Source organism: Palaemon carinicauda, chromosome 22 (assembly GCF_036898095.1).
Source record: "Palaemon carinicauda isolate YSFRI2023 chromosome 22, ASM3689809v2, whole genome shotgun sequence".
Taxonomy (NCBI): Eukaryota; Metazoa; Arthropoda; class Malacostraca; order Decapoda; family Palaemonidae; genus Palaemon; species Palaemon carinicauda.
The window spans coordinates 59,876,419-59,895,511 of NC_090746.1; the positions used below are offsets into that span (position 1 = coordinate 59,876,419).

The window sequence follows — 19,093 nt, forward strand, 5'->3', positions numbered from 1 at the left end:
GCGCCGACACTGAAACGATGTTGCTCCGGCGTTGAGAGGCGGCGGAAATCCTGCCGCCGCCTCTTAACACCATTTCGGCAAACCCTAGGCTCAAGAATAGATATTCTTCTGCCGCCTAGGATGGCACCGATATCGAAACAGAGTTTCTTTCTTGTGTGATAGAGGCGGCAACCTTGCTGCCTTCTTCCACACTTTATACAGGACCCTTTTCTCAGCCCCCTCTGTCCTTTAGTGATGTCTTAGACATCACATTCTTTGTGGCCGTCGTCCTGCAATCTCACCAATTGCCGGTGGGTTGCAGGGCCGGCCGGGCTCCTACATAAGCAGCTGTTTAGCCACTCAGTCTTTCCCTTACGGACATAGGATCCGGGAAGGTTGTGCTGGCTATGGCGGGTGCCGGTGGGAGACCCCTCTGCCGCTGAAGGTTCTTCAGTCCTCCCTTGGATTGCCATCCACAGTCCTGTAGCCGGCAATGCCGGCAACGGTCTTTGTGGCTGGATGGAAGCCTGAATGATGCATTCTCCCCTTCCATTTGAACCTTCTTTATGGAGGAAGGCAGTAAGTTTATATACTTACATCCTTATTTAGTGTAAACATACATTGTAATAAGGCAGTCCTTCACTCCATGCTTTCTCTCTTTCTATCAGCTAGTGCCGCCAGGTAGCTGCTGGCCAGGCCGGTGCCGTCAGGTACTTACTCAGTTGGCGGCATGCCGACTGTACCAGTGCCGCCCGCTATTAACCAGCCGGCCATATGCCGGCCGGTCTCTGTGTCGCCAGGGACTAGCTCTGCAGGCAATATGCCGGCTGAACTACAGTATATGATTACATCCACATGGATGCCTCAACGGAAGAATGGGGATTTCACTCCCATCAAAGGAAAGTCCAAGGGACTTGGTCATCTCTGTTCAAGGCCCTTCTCATCAACATTTTGGAAGCCATGGCAGTCCTTTTGACGTTGGGAAAACTCTCCCTACGCAGATCAGCCCTAATCAGGCTGATCCTGGACAGCGAAGTGATAGTGCGATGTCTGAACCGACAAGGCTCGAGATCGTCCCATATAATCCATGAGATATTAGCCATCCCTTGCCTAAAAAGATGGCACCTATCAGCAGTTCACTTACAAATGATCCGCAATGTGACAGCGGATGCTTTACTCAGGCTCAAGCCGATAGAGTCAGAATGGTCCACAGACGCAGACTCATTCTCTTCCATCTTGGAACAAGTCCCGGAACTGCAGATCGACCTCTTCGTGACGAGCGTCATCAAGAAACTACCTCGATATGTAGCCCCATACGAGGACCCTCTAGAGGAGATAACGGACGCCATGTCCCTAGTTTGGAACGGATGGCCTCGGAATTTCCTGTTCCTTCCATCCAATCTCCTGCTGCAGGTCCTCAACATGCTGAGATCCTTCCAAGGAACGGCAGCTCTAGTGGCTCCCAAAGGGCCCAAGAGCAACTGGTTCCCTCTAGTGAGGGAAATGAGGCTGACGCTGGCCCTTTTACCGAACCCAGCACTATCTCAGTGGGTTCAGAAGGTTACTGTCTTCGATTCATCACAGAGAACCCAAAACCTTCATTTCATGATTTTCTTGCCCAAGCGGTTAAGAAAAGATTTGGGATCTCAAAAGGCAGTATAGACTTCTTAGAAAAATACAAGTCTAAGTCAACTAGAAGCCAATATGAATCGTCTTGGAAAAAGTGGGTTGCTTTTGTTAAAGCAAAAGGATCGAAAGAAATTTCAATAGACTTCTGTCTGTCCTCTATCCATCTTCATAATCAAGGTCTGGCAGCTAACACGATAACTACGTGTAAGTCAGCCTTGTCTAGACCTCTTCTATATGCCTTTCAAGTGGATCTGACGAACGAAATCTTTAACAAGATCCCAAAGTCATGCGCTAGACTTAGGCCTGCAGCTCCTCTGAAGCCCATTTCATGGTCTTTGGACAAGGTCCTACATTATGCTTCATCTGTGAACAATGAAGATTGTTCTCTCAAGGATCTAACCCAGAAGGTTATTTTTCTGTTTGCTATAGCCTCAGGGCCACATTCAGTTCACAGAAGTGGGAGAACTGAATCTCTTTCCTGATCCAGTTTTTCTCACTAAGAATGAGCTACCCCCTAAAAGATGGGGTCCCAGGAGAATCTGCCCTCTGAAGGAAGATGTCTCTCTATGTCCAGTAGAGTGTCTAAAGGTCTATCTTCGTAGAACTTCAGACTTCAGGGGAGGACAGCTCTTCAAAGGAGAAACCTCAGGATCAAACTTATCCCTAAAACAACTGAGGGCGAACCTCACCTACTTCATTCGCAGAGCGTATCATGACAGTACACCCGCAGGTCATGATTGGAGGAAAATTGCTTCATCACTGAACTTTTTTCAGTATATGGACTTTGAGCGTCTTCGCTCATATACTGGATGGAAATCATTGGAAATCATCCAGAGTGTTCTACAAACACTACGCTAAGCAAGTCCATGAACTGAAGCATTATGTGGTGGTGGCAGGTAGTGTATTAAAACCTGTTGTCTAGTGCTGCGATGAACAGTTAATTGATTGGGACTATCAATTAGGGTGAAAAGGTGTTGACACTTCCAGTGCGATACCTTTTAAGTGAGTGTCACCATGGTGACACTAAGACTGTTCAAAATCTCTGGTGTGGAATTATACAAATAACACTTGTGCTGTGTGTACATAGTACTGTACACAGTGTTGATAGCATACAAGATTTACATTGAGAAAATTTATCAAAATTTTCAGTTTTAGAGTGGCACTCATCATTTCTTCCCTTTCAGGAAGGGAAAAATATTTTCTGTATACGTTGCACGTATAATTCCTTTAACACGTTACATTCGTTACACTTGTTATTTCATTTAGTCATTTATTCTAAATAAATGTCTATTAGAATGTAATTGCATCCTATTTCTCCCTGCAATTTGCACATTAAATATGCCAGAGTTCTCTTACTTATTTATTTAAGTAAACCTCATATCATTGTATGCTTAAAAACAGTAGATATAGTTGACACTTATATTGTTCCGTCAATACTGTATATACAAACCGTGAGACCGTTTGTATATCTGGTGGATACTTATGTTTGTTCCTACAATATATGCTAACCTTGAGGCCCCTTTTCTACTGTCTAGTATGACTCTTCCCTGCAGGGGGCAGGAAGCACTAACATTGTCTATGATTAGTGGTAATGACGGATAACGGTAACGTCATTTGTCTCAATGGTCTAGATGACCATAGAAAAATTGTCCCAAGGTTAAGGCACCTATGAAAATTCACAGATACAGTACTTTCTAGTAATTCTCTGGTAAACTTCCATCAGGACCACATGGCTTGAGCCCCAAAAACGGATCTATTTTTGGGTGAGATAGCCATGTCGTCCTGATGGACCCGCCCTCCTTTTCTATAGAAAAGGCCTTGGCACGATCCCTCCCAAAACTACTATATCTGTAGCATCATGCTCAATGCTACTAGGAATAACCGCCATCTAGATACTCAATAGTAGTATGGGAGGAAGGGTAACCTTGATAACGGCTCCCCTTCTAATTTGCCACTCTTCCCCCTCGAGGCGAAAACGCTATTCGGGGTGAAGATTGCTATGTGTCGTATCAAGATATACGTCCCCTGATTTATGCGATATCCTTAAGAGAAATTTTAAGGATATTCGTGCCAGGAGTTAGAATTCTGGAGACTTGAAGGTAAATTCTCTGGGAATATCACCGTAGTTCAAATATCCCTTGGAAGCTACTTATAGGAACCTTCCATCAGGACGACATGGCTATCTCACCCAAAAATAGATTTTTTGCTTCGCTCAAAATCCGTTTTAGAAGAAGAGCACAGGGAAACATTTGCAATTGAATGTAGGAATTGAATTACAGTCTTAGAGACTTTAAGAGACGAAGAACGGACAATTAATGAAGAATGATGTGATATTAAGAACATATATCAGTCAGTTGTTAGTGAAATCTTGGGACACACAGTTACAAGGAGAAAGCCATGGATATCAAAGATACTTGGGATACTATAAAAAGGAGACAAAGACAGAAATTGATTATTGGAAGTTTTCGAGGAAGTAATGAAAATTACAAGGTAGAGCATGCTAAGTATTCCAGTATTGATAGTGAGGTCAAAAGAAAAGCCAGGAATGACTGGAGAGAATATTTAGACAGTAAAGCAGATGAGGCTGACTATGTTATGAATTCACGAACTGGCTATGGTGTAAGAATTGCTCATAGAATTATTAAGGAAATCTCGGCTGGGGTAAAGAAAAAGAAGCATATATCCATCAAAAAGAGAGATGGCTCTGTTATAGCAACATAAGATGAAGAAAAACAACATTGGATGGAACACTTTAGTGAGGTTATGAATAGGAGATATGAAGGGAATAATTTGATTGATATACCTGAAGCTGATGAAGACCTTGATGTGCCCATGAATGAAATCAGTGTGTTCAAAATCGAAGCCATCCTCAAAAAACTAAAGAGATGGAAAGCCCCGGGATACGATGGAATAACTGCCAAGATGATACTGGCCGAAAATGAAGTGACTCCCAGACTACTTACAAGATTATTTTGTAGAATGTGGCATGAAGAGGCAAAACCTGATAAATGAGAGATGGGAGTGTTGGTGAAAATAGCAAAAAACGGAGACCTGACTGATTGCAATAATTACAGACATATAACACTTACGTCAAATGTTATGAAAATATATAATATTCTTATTCTAAAGAGACTGGAGAGTAAGATTGATGAAAAACTGAGAGATAAACAAGCAGGATTTAGAAAGGGTTAGAAAGGGTAGAAGTTGCATTGACCAAATTTTCATTTTGAGACATGTTGTATAACAATGCGTAGAATATAGAAATCCCATTTTGATGGCATTTGTGGGCTATGAAAAAGCCTTTGATAAGTGTGCACTGGCCAATTTTGTGGAGAGTCCTTCGTTATTATGGAATTGCTCTTAAATATGTAAATTTGATTAAGTCTGTTCATGAGTATAGCAAATGCAAAGTTAATGTTAATGGAGTCTAATCCAATGAATTTCCAGTGAATAGCGGAGTACTCCAAGGAAATGTGTTGTCACCTGTATTGTTTATCCTTCTTATGAATTTTGTAATGCATAGAACAGTCAGAGATGGTGGAGAAGGATTGCACTGGATTGGCGATAGGAATTTAGCAGACGTAGAGTATGCTGATGATGCTGTCCTTGTTAGCAGAACACCACAGGATTTGCAATGCTTGCTTACCAGAATGCATGAAATATCACATGAGGTTGGGTTGCAGATAAATAGAAGAAAGGCAGAGATGATGAGAACGGAGTATGTAATGGAAGATGAAATATCATTGGAAGGAGAAAGGATTAATGAGGTAGAATCATTTAAGTATTTAGGAACTATGATATCCAAGACAGGGTCTTTAGTAGTTTAGTGACAGATTGAAAAAAGAAAATCAGACAATGGCTAGGTTGAGTAACATTTAGAAATAAAATTGCCTGAAATTACATATAAAAATCAGACTATATATTAGTTAAGTGAGATCGGTGTTACTCTATGGACAAGAGTCACGGTGTGACAATAAAACAATCTCCAATAGATTTAGTAGATTTGAGAACAAAGCCCTCAGAAGGACATTGGGAGTTGAATGACAGGACAGGATTAGAAATGAAAGTATGAGATATTACTCGAGTGCTATATGTGGATGAGATCATGAGGAGGGGTAGATGGAGATGGTTTGGGCATGCTCTTCGCACTCCCCGAGAGAGATTAGTTCACCAAACGTTCAGCTGGGCTCCACAAGGCAATAGAAGAGTTGGAAGACCCAGGCTACATGACTGATGACTATGAAGCGTGAAGTGCGAGATGATAAATGGAGAAGTATTGACTTTAAAGCTCAAGATAGAGATGACTGGCGGAATCTAACCGAGGCCCTTTGCGTCAATAGGAGTAGAAGGAGGTGATGATGATAGCCAAACACTTTCTCTTTATTATATAAGTGATATGGAACACCAATTGCAAATGCAATAATTCTGCTTGCCAGTGTGCCCATCTGATTGGCTGCCATTTTTCACCTGATTTTGTCTGATAGCTTAATACTGTATTTAACCTTCTTGTACAGGTATGTCTTTTACTGAACCTAAAATCATAATTACCCTAAGACTGTTACAGTATTTTTAATTTTCCCTCTTCAAAAGCTTAGAAGCATTTCATCTCTTACAAAATATTGAATGCCTTTCGTCTGTCCCCTCCTCTATAAGAAAATGGCAAGGAAAAAAAAAAAAGATTTTACTAAGGACCCATGCCTAATTTGTTTGTAAACACACCTAGTTTAATACCTGAATGCGCATGCAGAAAAGTTAATGCTGTATACAGTATATTATTCATAGACAAATACTGCATCCTCATATCAGAAATTTAGAGCATATCAATTTGAGCCTCTCAGATACAGTTGTAGTTCATTACACCAGAGAAATTCTGTGCATCGTGGGATAGTCTTATTTGTACAGTACTTGTCAGGATATATGGAGCAAAATTTATTTACTCTTAAACCGAGGTGTGTATCATTATTTACCCTCCTCAGCAAGCAGCCTAATTACAAAGTTAAGCTACCCTCATAGTAGGGATTGCTATAACTGCAGTCTGCTAGTAAGATTACCTGGAGATGGGAAACCTCTGCCCCTCATTCATTTTATGCATAGTTTTTGCCTCAAAGGCTCTCATTGAGGGACTTTGGTGAAAGCACTTCTTTTTTTTCTACAAGTACCGTACATTGATTGATGTTTCTGGGATTTGTGTAACAAGGCTCAAATAGGCTGGTTAAAGTAATGGGTATGTAATTAAATTACTTTATTACAGAATATTAAAACAACATTTTATAAACAACAAACAGACGTATTGCTAATACTCTCAAAAACATCTAAATGCATGCAGGCATGGACTTATGACCAGGTTGTGTTAAAGCTTTTCAAAGAATTGAACATTCCTCACCATATGTAATTGCAATGTTTGCATAAGCTTTTTACCTAGAAAAAACAGATTAGTAGGAAGAATGTAAAAACAGGGATATTGATGAACTGAAACATACAGTAATACATCATGTTAAATAATTCTTTTACTTTGTTGTTTTTTATTAAGAAATAATAGGTAAATCAATGTAATTTTTTTCACATTCACTACTGATGAAATATATAAAAGTTGAACTTCCAAACAACTTATTGCATAAGCAATGATGTGGAGTTGCTTACAGGGCTCTGTAGTTCTTTGTAGGGCTAATCAGCGTTAAATTATTTTGCATGTCAAGGTGAGTCTTGATGAAACCAATTAACTATTTCAACATGAGGTATGACTATATATTATAAAAAGGTGCATACAAGAATGTAAATATTCTTAATTTTCCATTATAATATCAGCTTCAAATACTCTAATGGGCACAAATGACCAATGTTTGTTATTTATTTGTACTCATTTGGGTATTGAAAGCCGGCGGTATTACGGATTATTGACCTTTATATTCACATAAAAATTTCCAATTATAGTAAGGATGATTCCAGTTCATTAAATTTTTTTCTTCTGATTCACAGGTCAGCATTGGTACGAAAAGGTTCCTTGTTGCCACACTGTCCCGGGGAGAGTCCAGGATGGTGTGATGGGAAGTGGTCAGGGAGATTTCAGAATTTTTCACTTTGTGCAGAAGGTATATATACTCTTCCAATTGCCTGGATGGGGGACATAACAAGCCAGTTACAAGGAAAGCTAGGATGTCCCAAGTGCCAAGCTAAGATTGGCTCTTATAGCTGGGTTTCAGGTAAAATTTGTAAAAGGATACTTTTTTGGATGTACAGTATGTTTTCATAAAGCTAAAGCTATTGGCAACACATCAGCCAGATGCTATTGGTGTACACTATGACAGTAGAGTATACTGTATACTAGATAACGGATTTTGAGCAAAGCGAAAAATCTATTTTTGGGTGAGATAGCCATGTCGTCCTGATGGAAGGTTCCTTTAGGTAGCTTTCTAAGGGATATTCGCTACAGTGATACTCCCAGAGAATTAACCATAGGTCTCTCCAGAATTCTAACTCCTGGCGCAAGTATCCTTAATATATCTTTAAGGATATCGCATAATATCATGGGACATCTACAATAAGGATTCAAGGCTTGATTTTCCGTAGGGACGGAAGGTAATACTCAGAAATTACCCTTCTCATACCTTGGAAATCTGTACTCTGATTTCAAGTTAGGCTCTTCTATTCTAGGGTTTAATTAAAACTCTAGTTCACTTTATTCGTCTGTAACTGAGATAGCAGCAATAAGACGCAAATACTTTTAGTATTTTACCTTACAACTAGATTATCAAATGTAGTTACAATCGGGTATGAATCTGATCCAGCATTGCAAACACATCAGGGTAGGGTCCATATTTTCTCGTCGAAAAAATTTGTAATTTCATCGAAATGATGCCACTCAATGGAGATGTGAAACCAAATCTGACTGATTTGTACAGATTTTGGAAATGCATGAACACCGTGACGCAACGTTCACTCGGCACTGGTGTTATTGGTCAGATATGCACCTATATGGAACTATGGAACAGTGTGTTAATCATCGTTGTGATTTGCACTTGAGGGTAAATGTACCCTTGCACCCGATGCACTGGAAAGTCCCAGAGCAGTTCACTGTTCATTGCAGCGCTAGATGGCGGGTTTTATAATACTACCCGCCGCCACCACAACATGTTTTATTTCATGTACTTGCTTCATATAGTGTCTGTAAAAGATTTGGGTGATCTCCACCCAGTGTATGAGCGGAGTCTACCAAAGCCCCTGTGTTGAAAGAAGTTCCATGAAGAAGCAATTTTCCTTGGATCGTGACCTGCGGGTGAGCTGTCAGGATCCGCTCTGCGAATAATTGGTGAGCTTTGTTCTCAGTTGTCTTAGGGATAGATTTTGATCCTGAGGTTTTGCCTCGGAAGAGCTGTCCTTCCTTGAAGTCTGAAGTTCTACAAAGATAGAACTTAAGACACTCTACTGGGTATAGAGACATCTTCCTTCAGTGGGCAGATTCTCCAAGGTCCCCACCTCTTGGTGGGTAGCTCGTTCTTGGCAAGAAAGGCAGGATCAGTAAAAGGGGTTCAGTTCTCCTGTGTCTATGAACTGAATATGGCCTACATCCCTGATAAGGCCACTATTTCACTAACTCTAGCCCCTAAGGCTATTGCAAACAGAAAAATGACTTTCTGTGTTAGCTCCTTTAGAGTACAATCCTCATTGTTTAGGTTCTAAGCATAGTGCAAGACTTTGACCAACGACCATGTAATGGGCTTTGGAGGAGTTGCCGGCTTGGGTCTAGTGCATGCTTTTGGCACCTTATAGAAGGTTTCGCTTGTGAGGTCCACCTCACAGGCGTATAGAAGAGGTCTATTCAGGGCCGACTTATACGCAGTTATCGTAGTGGAAGTCAGGCCTTGTTCAAGTAGGTAGATGAAGAAAGAGAGACAGAAATCTGTTGAATTTCTATTGGTCTCCTTGTTTTCACAAAGGATACCCGTTTCTTCCAAGATGATTTATATTGTCTTCTGGTTGAACTTGACTTGTACTCTACAATGAAGTTGGCCTTGTCCTTCGAGATCCCAACTTTTTGTTTGCTGCTAGGGCGAGAAAATCATGAGATGTAGGTTGTTGGTTCTCGAGGATGAAGCGTAAGCAGTCGACTTCTGAACCAGTTGGGATAAAACTGGGTTCGGCAGAGGAAACAGTCAGTTTCAATTCTAGAACTAGAGGGAACCAATTGCTTTTGGGCCATTTGGGGGCCACTACTGCAGCTGTTCCTCTGAAGGATCTTAGCTTGTCGAGGACTTTTAGCAGGAGATTGGTTGGTGGAAACAGGTAAATCCAATTCCATCTGTTCCATGTCTATCACTTCTGCTTGAGGGTCCTCGTAAGGGGCTACATAACGAGGTAGTTTCTTGTTGTCGCTCGTTGCGAAGAGGTCGATCTGCAGTTCTGGGACTTTTTCCGAAATAAAGTAGAATGAGTCTGCATCTAGGGACCATTCTGTCTCTATCAGCATTCGCCTGGTTAGAGCATCCGCCGTCACATCACGGAAACCTTGAAGGTGAACTGCTGACAAATGCCATCTTCTCTTCCTTGCCAGGCGGAAGATGGCTAACATCACGTGATTGATGTGAAGTGATCTCGAGCCTTGTCGATTTAGACATTTTACTATCTCTTCGTTGTCCAGGATCAGTCTGATGTAGACTACTCTGCGAGGGGATAGTCTTTTCAACGTCAGAAAGACTGCCATAGCCTCCAAGATGTTGATGTGAAAAGTTTTGAACTGGTGCGACCAATTCCCTTACACTTTCCTTTTTATTATTATTATTATTACTATCCAAGCTACAACCCTAATTGGAAAAGCAAGATGCTATAAGCCCAGGGGCTCCAATAGGGGAAAATAGCCCAGTGAGGAAAGGAAATAAGGAAATAAATAACTGAAGAGAACAAATTAACAATAAATCATTCTAAAAAAAGTAATGTCAAAAGAGATATATCATATATAAACTATTAACAACGTCAACAACAAATATGTCATATATAAACTATAAAAAGACTCATGTCCGCCTGGTCAACAAAAAAGCATTTGCTCCAACTTTGAACTTTTGAAGTTCTACTGATTCAACAACCCGATTAGGAAGATCATTCCACAACTTGGTAACAGCTGGAATAAAACTTCTAGAGTACTGCGTAGTATTGAGTCTTATGATGGAGAAGGCCTGGCTATTAGAATTAACTGCCTGCCTAGTATTACGAACAGGATAGAATTGTCCAGGGAGATCTGAATGTAAAGGGTGGTCAGAGTTATGAAAAATCTTATGCAACATGCATAATGAACTAATTGATCGACGGTGCCAGAGATTAATATCTAGATCAGGAATAAGAAATTTAATAGACCGTAAGTTTCTGTCCAACAAATTAAGATGAGCATCAGCAGCTGAAGACCAGACAGGAGAACAATACTCAAAACAAGGTAGAATAAAAGAATTAAAACACTTCTTCAGAATAGATTGATCACCGAATATCTTAAAAGACTTTCTCAATAAGCCAATTTTTTGTGCAATTGAAGAAGACACAGACCTTATATGTTTCTCAAAAGTAAATTTGCTGTCAAGAATCACGCCTAAAATTTTGAAAGAGTCATACAAATTTAAAGAAACATTATCAATACTGAGATCCGGATGTTGAGGAGCCACCGTCCTTGACCTACTTACAATCATACTTTGAGTTTTGTTAGGATTCAACTTCATACCCCATAATTTGCACCATGCACTAATTTTAGCTAAATCTCTATTAAGGGATTCACCAACCCCAGATCTACATTCAGGGGATGGAATTGATGCAAAGAGAGTAGCATCATCTGCATATGCAACAAGCTTATTTTCTAGGCCAAACCACATATCATGTGTATATAGTATGAAAAGTAATGGGCCAAGAACACTACCCTGTGGAACACCGGATATCACATTCCTATACTCACTATGGTGCCCATCAACAACAACTCTTTGAGATCTACTACTTAAAAAATCAATAATAATGCTAAGAAACGACCCACCCACTCCCAACTGTTTCAGTTTGAAAACAAGGGCCTCATGATTAACACGGTCAAAGGCAGCACTAAAATCAAGGCCAATCATACGAACTTCCCGACCACAATCAAGGGATTTCTGTACTGCATTGAAGATTGTAAGAAGGGCATCACATGCTCCAAGGCCTTTCCGAAAACCAAATTGCAAACTAGGGAATAGATGATTACCTTCAGCAAACCTATTAAGACGTTTTGCCAGAAGACGTTCAAAAACTTTAGATAATATGGGAGTTATGGAAATTGGGCGGTAATCAGTGGGACTTGAGCTACCACAAACACATTTACATAGAGGAGTAACATTGCGAATGGCCTCCCCATCCTTCCAGGGAGGCATCCGTGTGTGTCACCACTGATGTTTGTGGTGGTTGCAAGAGAATTGTCCGTGCTAGGCTCTTAGTTTTTGACCACGGCCTTAATAGCATGCGCAATCGGGTCGGGGTCAACCTTTGTTGATCTCTTCGAGCATTTGATGCGTATCTTCTCCAGACTCCTGACGCATCCTTTAACTGTGCTTTTAGTACCGGGTCTGTTACTACTGCGAACTGGAGAGAGCCCAATACTCTTTCCTGTTGCCGTCTTGAAATCCTCTTGTGTTGGATTAGTCTCTTGATAGATCCCGTTATTTCTCTCCTCTTCTTTAATGGAATGGAGAGGTGGTGTGACTGCAAGTTCCAATGGATTCCTAACCACTGAAACTTCTAAGCTGGAGAAAGGCGAGACTTCTTGCGATTGATCTTGAAGCCCAGGTGTTCCAGGAACTGGATCACCTTTCCGGCCTCTTGCAGACAAGTAGTCTTGGATGCTGCCCGCACCAGCCAATCGTCCAGGTATGCTACTATTTGTTCTCCTTTGGAGCATAGTTGCTGGACAATTGTGTTCGCTAGCTTTTGTGAATACCCTTGGGGCTATGTTTAGTCGAAAGGCCATGGCTGTGAAGACATATTTTGTCTTCTGTAGCCTGAATCCTAGGTAGGAGGAGAGGGGGCGACTGACTGGTAGGTGCCAGAAAGCATCTGCCAGGTCTATTGAGACTGTGTATGCCCCTTTTTGGTAGAAGGGTCCTTATGTGTTGCAATGTAAGCTTGTTGTTCTCGATGAACTTGTTGAGTGGAGACAAGTCTAGAATGACTCTGGGTTTGTCCGAGTCTTTCTTGGGAACACAAAAAAGCCTTCCCTGGAATTTGATGGACTTCGCTTTTCTTATTACCTTCTTTTTCAAGAGTTCTGAGGTATATTCTTCCAACAAGGGGGTGGAGTGTTGGAAGAATTCTGGAAAAGTGGGGTGGATTTTTGTTCCATTTCCAACCAAGTCCATTTGTGATTTGGCTGTGGACCCAGGGATGGAAAGTCCAACGATCCCGAAAGTGGAAAAGTCTGCCTCCTACCAGGAATCTCTCATTGTTTAGAGATTCCTGAGGACTTTTTTCCGTGACCGCGTCCTCCACCACCCTTTGGGGGGTTTTCGGAGGATCCTCTTTTTGGGCCCTTACCTTTGTAGGGCCGAAAGGTGGTCGAGTTCCTTTCAAAGCCTGGATTAAACACAGGTGATTGGGATACCAGCTGTTGAGGGACCGTCTGGAAGGTGGTTTGCGGCTGGCTGGGCAACCATTTGAGGCACCGTGGTCATGGTCACGGCTGGAAGTTGTGCAGGTCTACGTGGACTTCTTGCCTTTTTGTTCTTTGAGGACATGCCCCACTTTTGGAGAAGGTTCCTATTCTCCATGGTGGCTTTGGCAATGACTTCTTGGACCACTTCCTGTGCAAAAGGTCTTTGCCCCAGATACAAGATGAAATCAGTTTTCTGGGTTCGTGTTTCACCGTTGCAGCGGCAAATACATGCTCTCTACAGGTCTTTCTTGATCTGACAAAAGCATACAAGTCCATCACAAGGGTACCCATGTGAGACTTGGCTAGGATCATATACATGTACTGGGGCGTTATTTAGGCCTGCACACATTTCCAAGCAGTTCTGATGAGACTGGGAGGCGGAAAGTCTTTCTTTCGTCTCCTGTTCCCTTCTCAAAAGATGGTCTGGCAACTTTGGAAGGTTCTCATTAAACTGCTGGCCTGCTATCTCCGGATCCAACTTCGAGACGGAGAAGATTAGATGGACCTCTTTCCACTTCTCCTCGCAGGTGGGCATAGCTAGAGGTAATGGTTTGCATTCCTCTAGAATTGGGCAGGGTTTGCCCTCTTAGACTGCTCTCATGACACAGTCTAGGGCTTTCCCCGAAAAGGGGAAGGCTCTGGAAGAAGGGGCAATGAAGGTTGGGTGCTTCTTGCTCAATGCTGAGACTTTGGAATTGGTATATCCGGTTCCTTTCAGGGTCTTGGTAAGGATGGCTTGTGCTTTGTCATGTTCGAAGACAATGACTTCCTTCGGTGTAGTCTCCTCGCGGGATGCAGGTTCATCTCGCAGTCTCATGCAGCAATCTGGGTACCCTGAAAAGCTGGGCCAGAATTGAAGATCTTCAAGGGGTTTGGCCCCAAACTTAACGGAGATATAAAGCTTCCCATTCATCATGGGCATGTGCTCTGTATACCTCCAGGGGGTTAGTTTTGGAACAGTGAGGGAGGTCAGATACTCTAAGGGGCTTAGCAAAGCCCCTGGAAGCGCCAGGGTGTTTCCCTTCTTGTACCTCTCTCTTCATCTATTTGAGATCTTGCATATTCTCCTCTTGTTCCTTCCGGAACACTGCCAATATCTGCTGAATTGACTGTAGGAGCGCTTTGCTCCTGCCGACATGTATAGCCAATTGGGGAGTTGGGGCTGAAGAGGTTGATGGCATAGGTTGATATGCCGACACATCCGTTCTTGGTGGATCTTCATGCCTTGCAGTGCCTTGTTGATGTCCGCATCCACTGTCCGTTGGATGAAGGGAGGCTGGACCTGTACCTGGGGCACAACCGTACTTAGGGAACAGAAGGCACTTTAGAGATTTGTTCGGTAGGTAAGGTCCCGGAGAGTTCTTCTGGAAGCCTCTTACTCACCTTCAAAGGGTTTCCCTTGCTGTATCCCTTGACTCCGTGATGTCAGGGATATCTTCTCCATAGCCATCGGTCAGCAAGGTCGAGCAGTTGGAGTAACCCTTCGGGTCCCAGTACCTCAGGTATCCAGATACGATGCAGCAGGGGGGCATAAGACCTGCCCATCGTATGCCCACAAAAGTCCTTACTCTTGTGGTTGCAGAACACAACTGTACACTTCACCATTGGCTCCTCCTGTAAGGGAGAAAAAGGGTGAAATGAGTATTCAGTTGTTTATATCATTGATATAATGCATACTTAAAAATAGTAATACTTACTATTATATTTAATAGCTTACGATAGTAAGCTAGAAAGGAAATAGGAAAGACACATATCTGTGTTGCCTCTCACAGGCAATCGCTGAGACCTCCGTCAATATTAATATTTAAATTCCTTATAAGGGAAAATACAGAGTGGAATAACTCTTGTACGTAGAGCCGGAGCTAGTGAATATTTTATACTAACTCCTCAACCTGTAAAATATTAATATTGAACGGTGTTTCATGAGTGTCCCGATAATCAAAGGATTCATCAGGGTGTTGAGGGAATACTTCAATCTCAGCATGTTATGCGGTCCCAACAAGAGACTGCGAAAGGATACACAGAGTATGTTAGAAATACCTGTACTACTGTATTGTTGTACAATATACTGTAGTTTTACCAACTACTGTATTATTGTATACTGTAGTTTTACCAACTACTGTATTGTTATATATTGTAGTTTACCAACTACTGTATTGTTATATACTGTAGTTTTACTGGATACTGTATTGTTGTATACTGTAGTTTTACCGGTACACTACCGGGGTAAAGTTAGTGCCTGGCGGCACCAAGTAATAGAGAGAGAGAAAGAATGGAAAGGAGGGTTTCCCATTATTATGGTTTAGCACAATAAATGGAAGTGTAGGAGGGCTACTGCTGTCTACTGTCTCCTTGCCAGAATGAGAATTCTAATGGAAGGGGAGGAATGCATCTGATTCTAGCTTCCATACGGCCACAACTTTTGCCGCCGACTGTACTGCCGGTTGCAAGGTTTGTGGATGGCAGGCCAAGAGAGGACTGAAGAATTCTCAACAGTATAATGGGTTTCCCCACCGGCAGCCGTCAGGGCCGGCTCATTCTTTCCCTCCAGGGCATTCACCTCCGGTGAAGGAAGGACATAAGGAGGAAGTGGCCGAGGCGGCAACTTAACCACCGCTGGTAGGGACCCGGCCGGCAACATAGTCAACCCGGCAAGCCGGGATGACTGTCTGAATACCGGCGAAAGAATGCTGTGACGGTTAGACCGACACTAAAGGAGAGAGGGGGGAGGGAAAAGGGTCTTACAGTTTACAGGGGAGAAAGGTGGCAGCAGGTATGCCACCTACTTTCGGCTGTAAACTAAGGAAGCATAGCTTCCCTTGCCGACAACGTCGTGGGCGGCAGGGGAACATAGATTCCCTTGTCGGCGACATTGTCGGCTGCAAGACAGTACACCCTGAGTTACCGTCATACTTCAAAGCCGGAGTACTCGGCGGCAAAGAAGACAGATGGCACAAGACTAAGTCAAGCCGGATTTTACTACTCGGTGGCGATGACGAAAGATAGGGTTGCCACTTGTGATGGCGGCGCTCAGGGGGGGGGGAGAGAAAGGGTTTAGCCTCTTTTCTCTAAAAGAGAAAAGTATCGAATTATACCCATAAATTGTAAGGGGTATATATCCCCAACCGAATTAATAGGAAACGATATAAAGAGGTTAAACAATGGGAATTACTTTACTAATGTATACAAAACAGGTTAGGTTAGCCTAACTCCGGTGGGGACCGCAGCTACGGTTGGTACCCGTCCTATACGAAAGTAACGTTACATATCGGAAGAGGAAATATTATAATGTATGCAAATAATTCACTAGCATAATTTGCCTAACTAGCTAAAAAGATTACTTTTATAGCTACATATTGGGAGCGTCGCACTACCGACTAAATTAAATGCATTTATGACGTGCGACCGCGGCTCAAAATGGCCGTCTCCGGTGTTGGCTACGCTTCACCAAACACACTTAAATTATACAAATTTAACTGTGAGAAGGGAGCCTAAAATTATACACAGGAAAGATCAAATACTCAACTTTCCAGAGGATGAAGATGCTGGAGATTGCATGATAATATTCCAAAAAACAGTAACAAACACCGAGAGAAACATGGGAGCTCGCTTAGCTTAAATGCTACAGTTGAAAGGAATGATGGGCCGTAGCAGTACAGAGAGGAGGTCCACCGGGTACCTTGATAATGGCTCCCCTTTCGTTCGCCACTCTTCCCCCTTAAAGAGTTAAATCTATTCGGGTTGAAGATTGCTATGTGTCGTATCAAAAAATACGTCGCCTGATATTATGCGATATCTTTAAAGATATATTAAGGATACTCGCGCCAGGAGTTAGAATTCTGGAGACCTCTGGTTAATTCTCTGGGAGTATCACTGTAGCAAATATCCCTTAGAAAGCTACCTAAAGGAACCTTCCGTCAGGACGACATGGCCGAGCCCAAAATTATTTTTATACAACCATGGGTCATAAAGTCAGTTACACATTCCAGCCACCTGGTTATGTAACATGCTGTTATTCAGGTTCCATATATTCTTTCTGCAGTCAATTATCAGTTTAAGTGCATTTTATGCAGTATTTCTAATTCCTTAACAAGCAACCTTTATTTGCCTTGGGGCTGGATGTGTTTGAAATAACTACTATGTCTCTGTAGGGGTGTAGTACAGGCAGCACACTATGGACAGTATTAAGCCTCTTTTCAGTGTCTGTTCAACCTCCGTCTGTCATATAACTTTCTGCATTTTTCTTTTCATCTGTTTTATTTTAGTTTCATGATTTAACTGCATAACTCATTAAATTTGTCTTTCAAGGCTTTAAAACTCAAATTCTTGGTTGGGACAATAATATCACAGCTAATTTTTCTCTACTTACATGTATAGTATTACCCAGTTTCAATAAAGAATGTTTAGAAACACTTTAATAGCCTGTCCAAAGCCATTGACAACTATTCAAAAAGGAAAAACATGCAAGGCGTTTGTCAATAATGACTTCCCATCTCTTCACCAATTCCTCTACAGCACTGTATATCCTATATTTACACTGTCAAATTTCTTCCATTTTCCATGTCAAAGCCCATGTACTTATTGGGGTTATGGTAGCCTATTAGAAATTTACCTGCCTGGCAATCTGTTGGACAAAAGTTTCAGCCCCACTCAAGGTTTATAGCTTCTAGTTGTTGTGGCTGCAATCTCACTGTCTTTGTGAGCTAGGGATGGGGGCTTTGGCAGTGCCTATAGATCTACCTGCTTAATCATCAGCAGCCATTACCTGAACTTCCCTTGTTTTAGATTGATGGAGAGGGTCTTGAGTATATATATATATATATATATATATATATATATATATATATATATATATATATATATATATATATATATATATATATATATATATGTATATATATATATATATATATATATTTATATATATATATATATATATATATATATATATATATATATATATATATATATGCTCAGTCTCAGGGGCATTGTCCTGTCCCTTGACTCTGCAAACTTTAAGCCTTAAAGTCTTTGTTCACTCTATTGATAAAATATTTTATTTACCTGTAGCCTAGCTACCTTTCTCTTCACTTTATCCATAACTTGGGTACTCTTTTTGTTACCACTCTCTTGTCTATTCACATTCTCGTGTGTCTGCAAGATACCAGAAAGGCTCTACTTCTAATATTTAGATATCTGTTATAACATAGTTCTCCACTTCATTCTCTTCCAAATTTACTCTTGTAGTAAATTTTCCCGTGGGAAATCTATTGCTCCATGTACATATTGTGATAACATCTGCTACGTTTTCTACACAATATTAATTTTACCCCACACCTTTTCCGCAAGAGCCACAATCTGGTATATATTAAATTCTGCTGTGTTGTGCCTTTTAATGGAAATATGAGTCATTTTGCTCTTATCCTTTTTCTTCAGGTATGATTATTACATGAATATTAATTTAGTATATAAAATACTATACTATACTTGTTCTCTATTACAGGTCATCAGTGTCCATGTGGAGCCAATATTAAACCTGCTTTCCATTTTATTCCTTCTAAAGTTGACAGATGTCTATGAAGTGTTAGATTATTAGCAATAAATATTTCATATACCCTCAGTAAATTACTTAACCCTAGAATGCAAGGCACTATTATTTCTATGAACCTTCCCCTGATATTCATATTGCTTTTCTTTGGAAGCTTGGTATTATTAACATTTAGCTGCAAAACTAGAAAAAAATAAAATTTCTTCCCTTTATGTAGACTTATGCCTCCAGTAAAGTAATGAGATAATCTAATAGTTAATGGCAACCAATGAGGCTTGTCAAGCCATAGGGGT

General features: G+C 41.3%; 1 protein-coding gene across 4 annotated transcripts in view; it reads left to right on the forward strand.

Moving 5' to 3' along the window:
- The window catches only part of LOC137616097 (dual specificity protein phosphatase MPK-4-like), a 56,436-nt gene extending 37,568 nt beyond the window's left edge, over positions 1–18,868 (forward strand). For all 4 annotated transcript variants that reach the window (XM_068345771.1, XM_068345774.1, XM_068345772.1 and 1 more), the window contains exons 8-9: positions 7,585–7,808; positions 18,756–18,868. In XM_068345771.1, the coding sequence (XP_068201872.1) occupies positions 7,585–7,808; positions 18,756–18,832 (301 nt within the window). In that variant the 3' untranslated portion in view covers positions 18,833–18,868. The remainder of the gene's footprint in view (positions 1–7,584; positions 7,809–18,755) is intronic.
- The last annotated feature ends 225 nt before the right edge of the window (positions 18,869–19,093 follow it).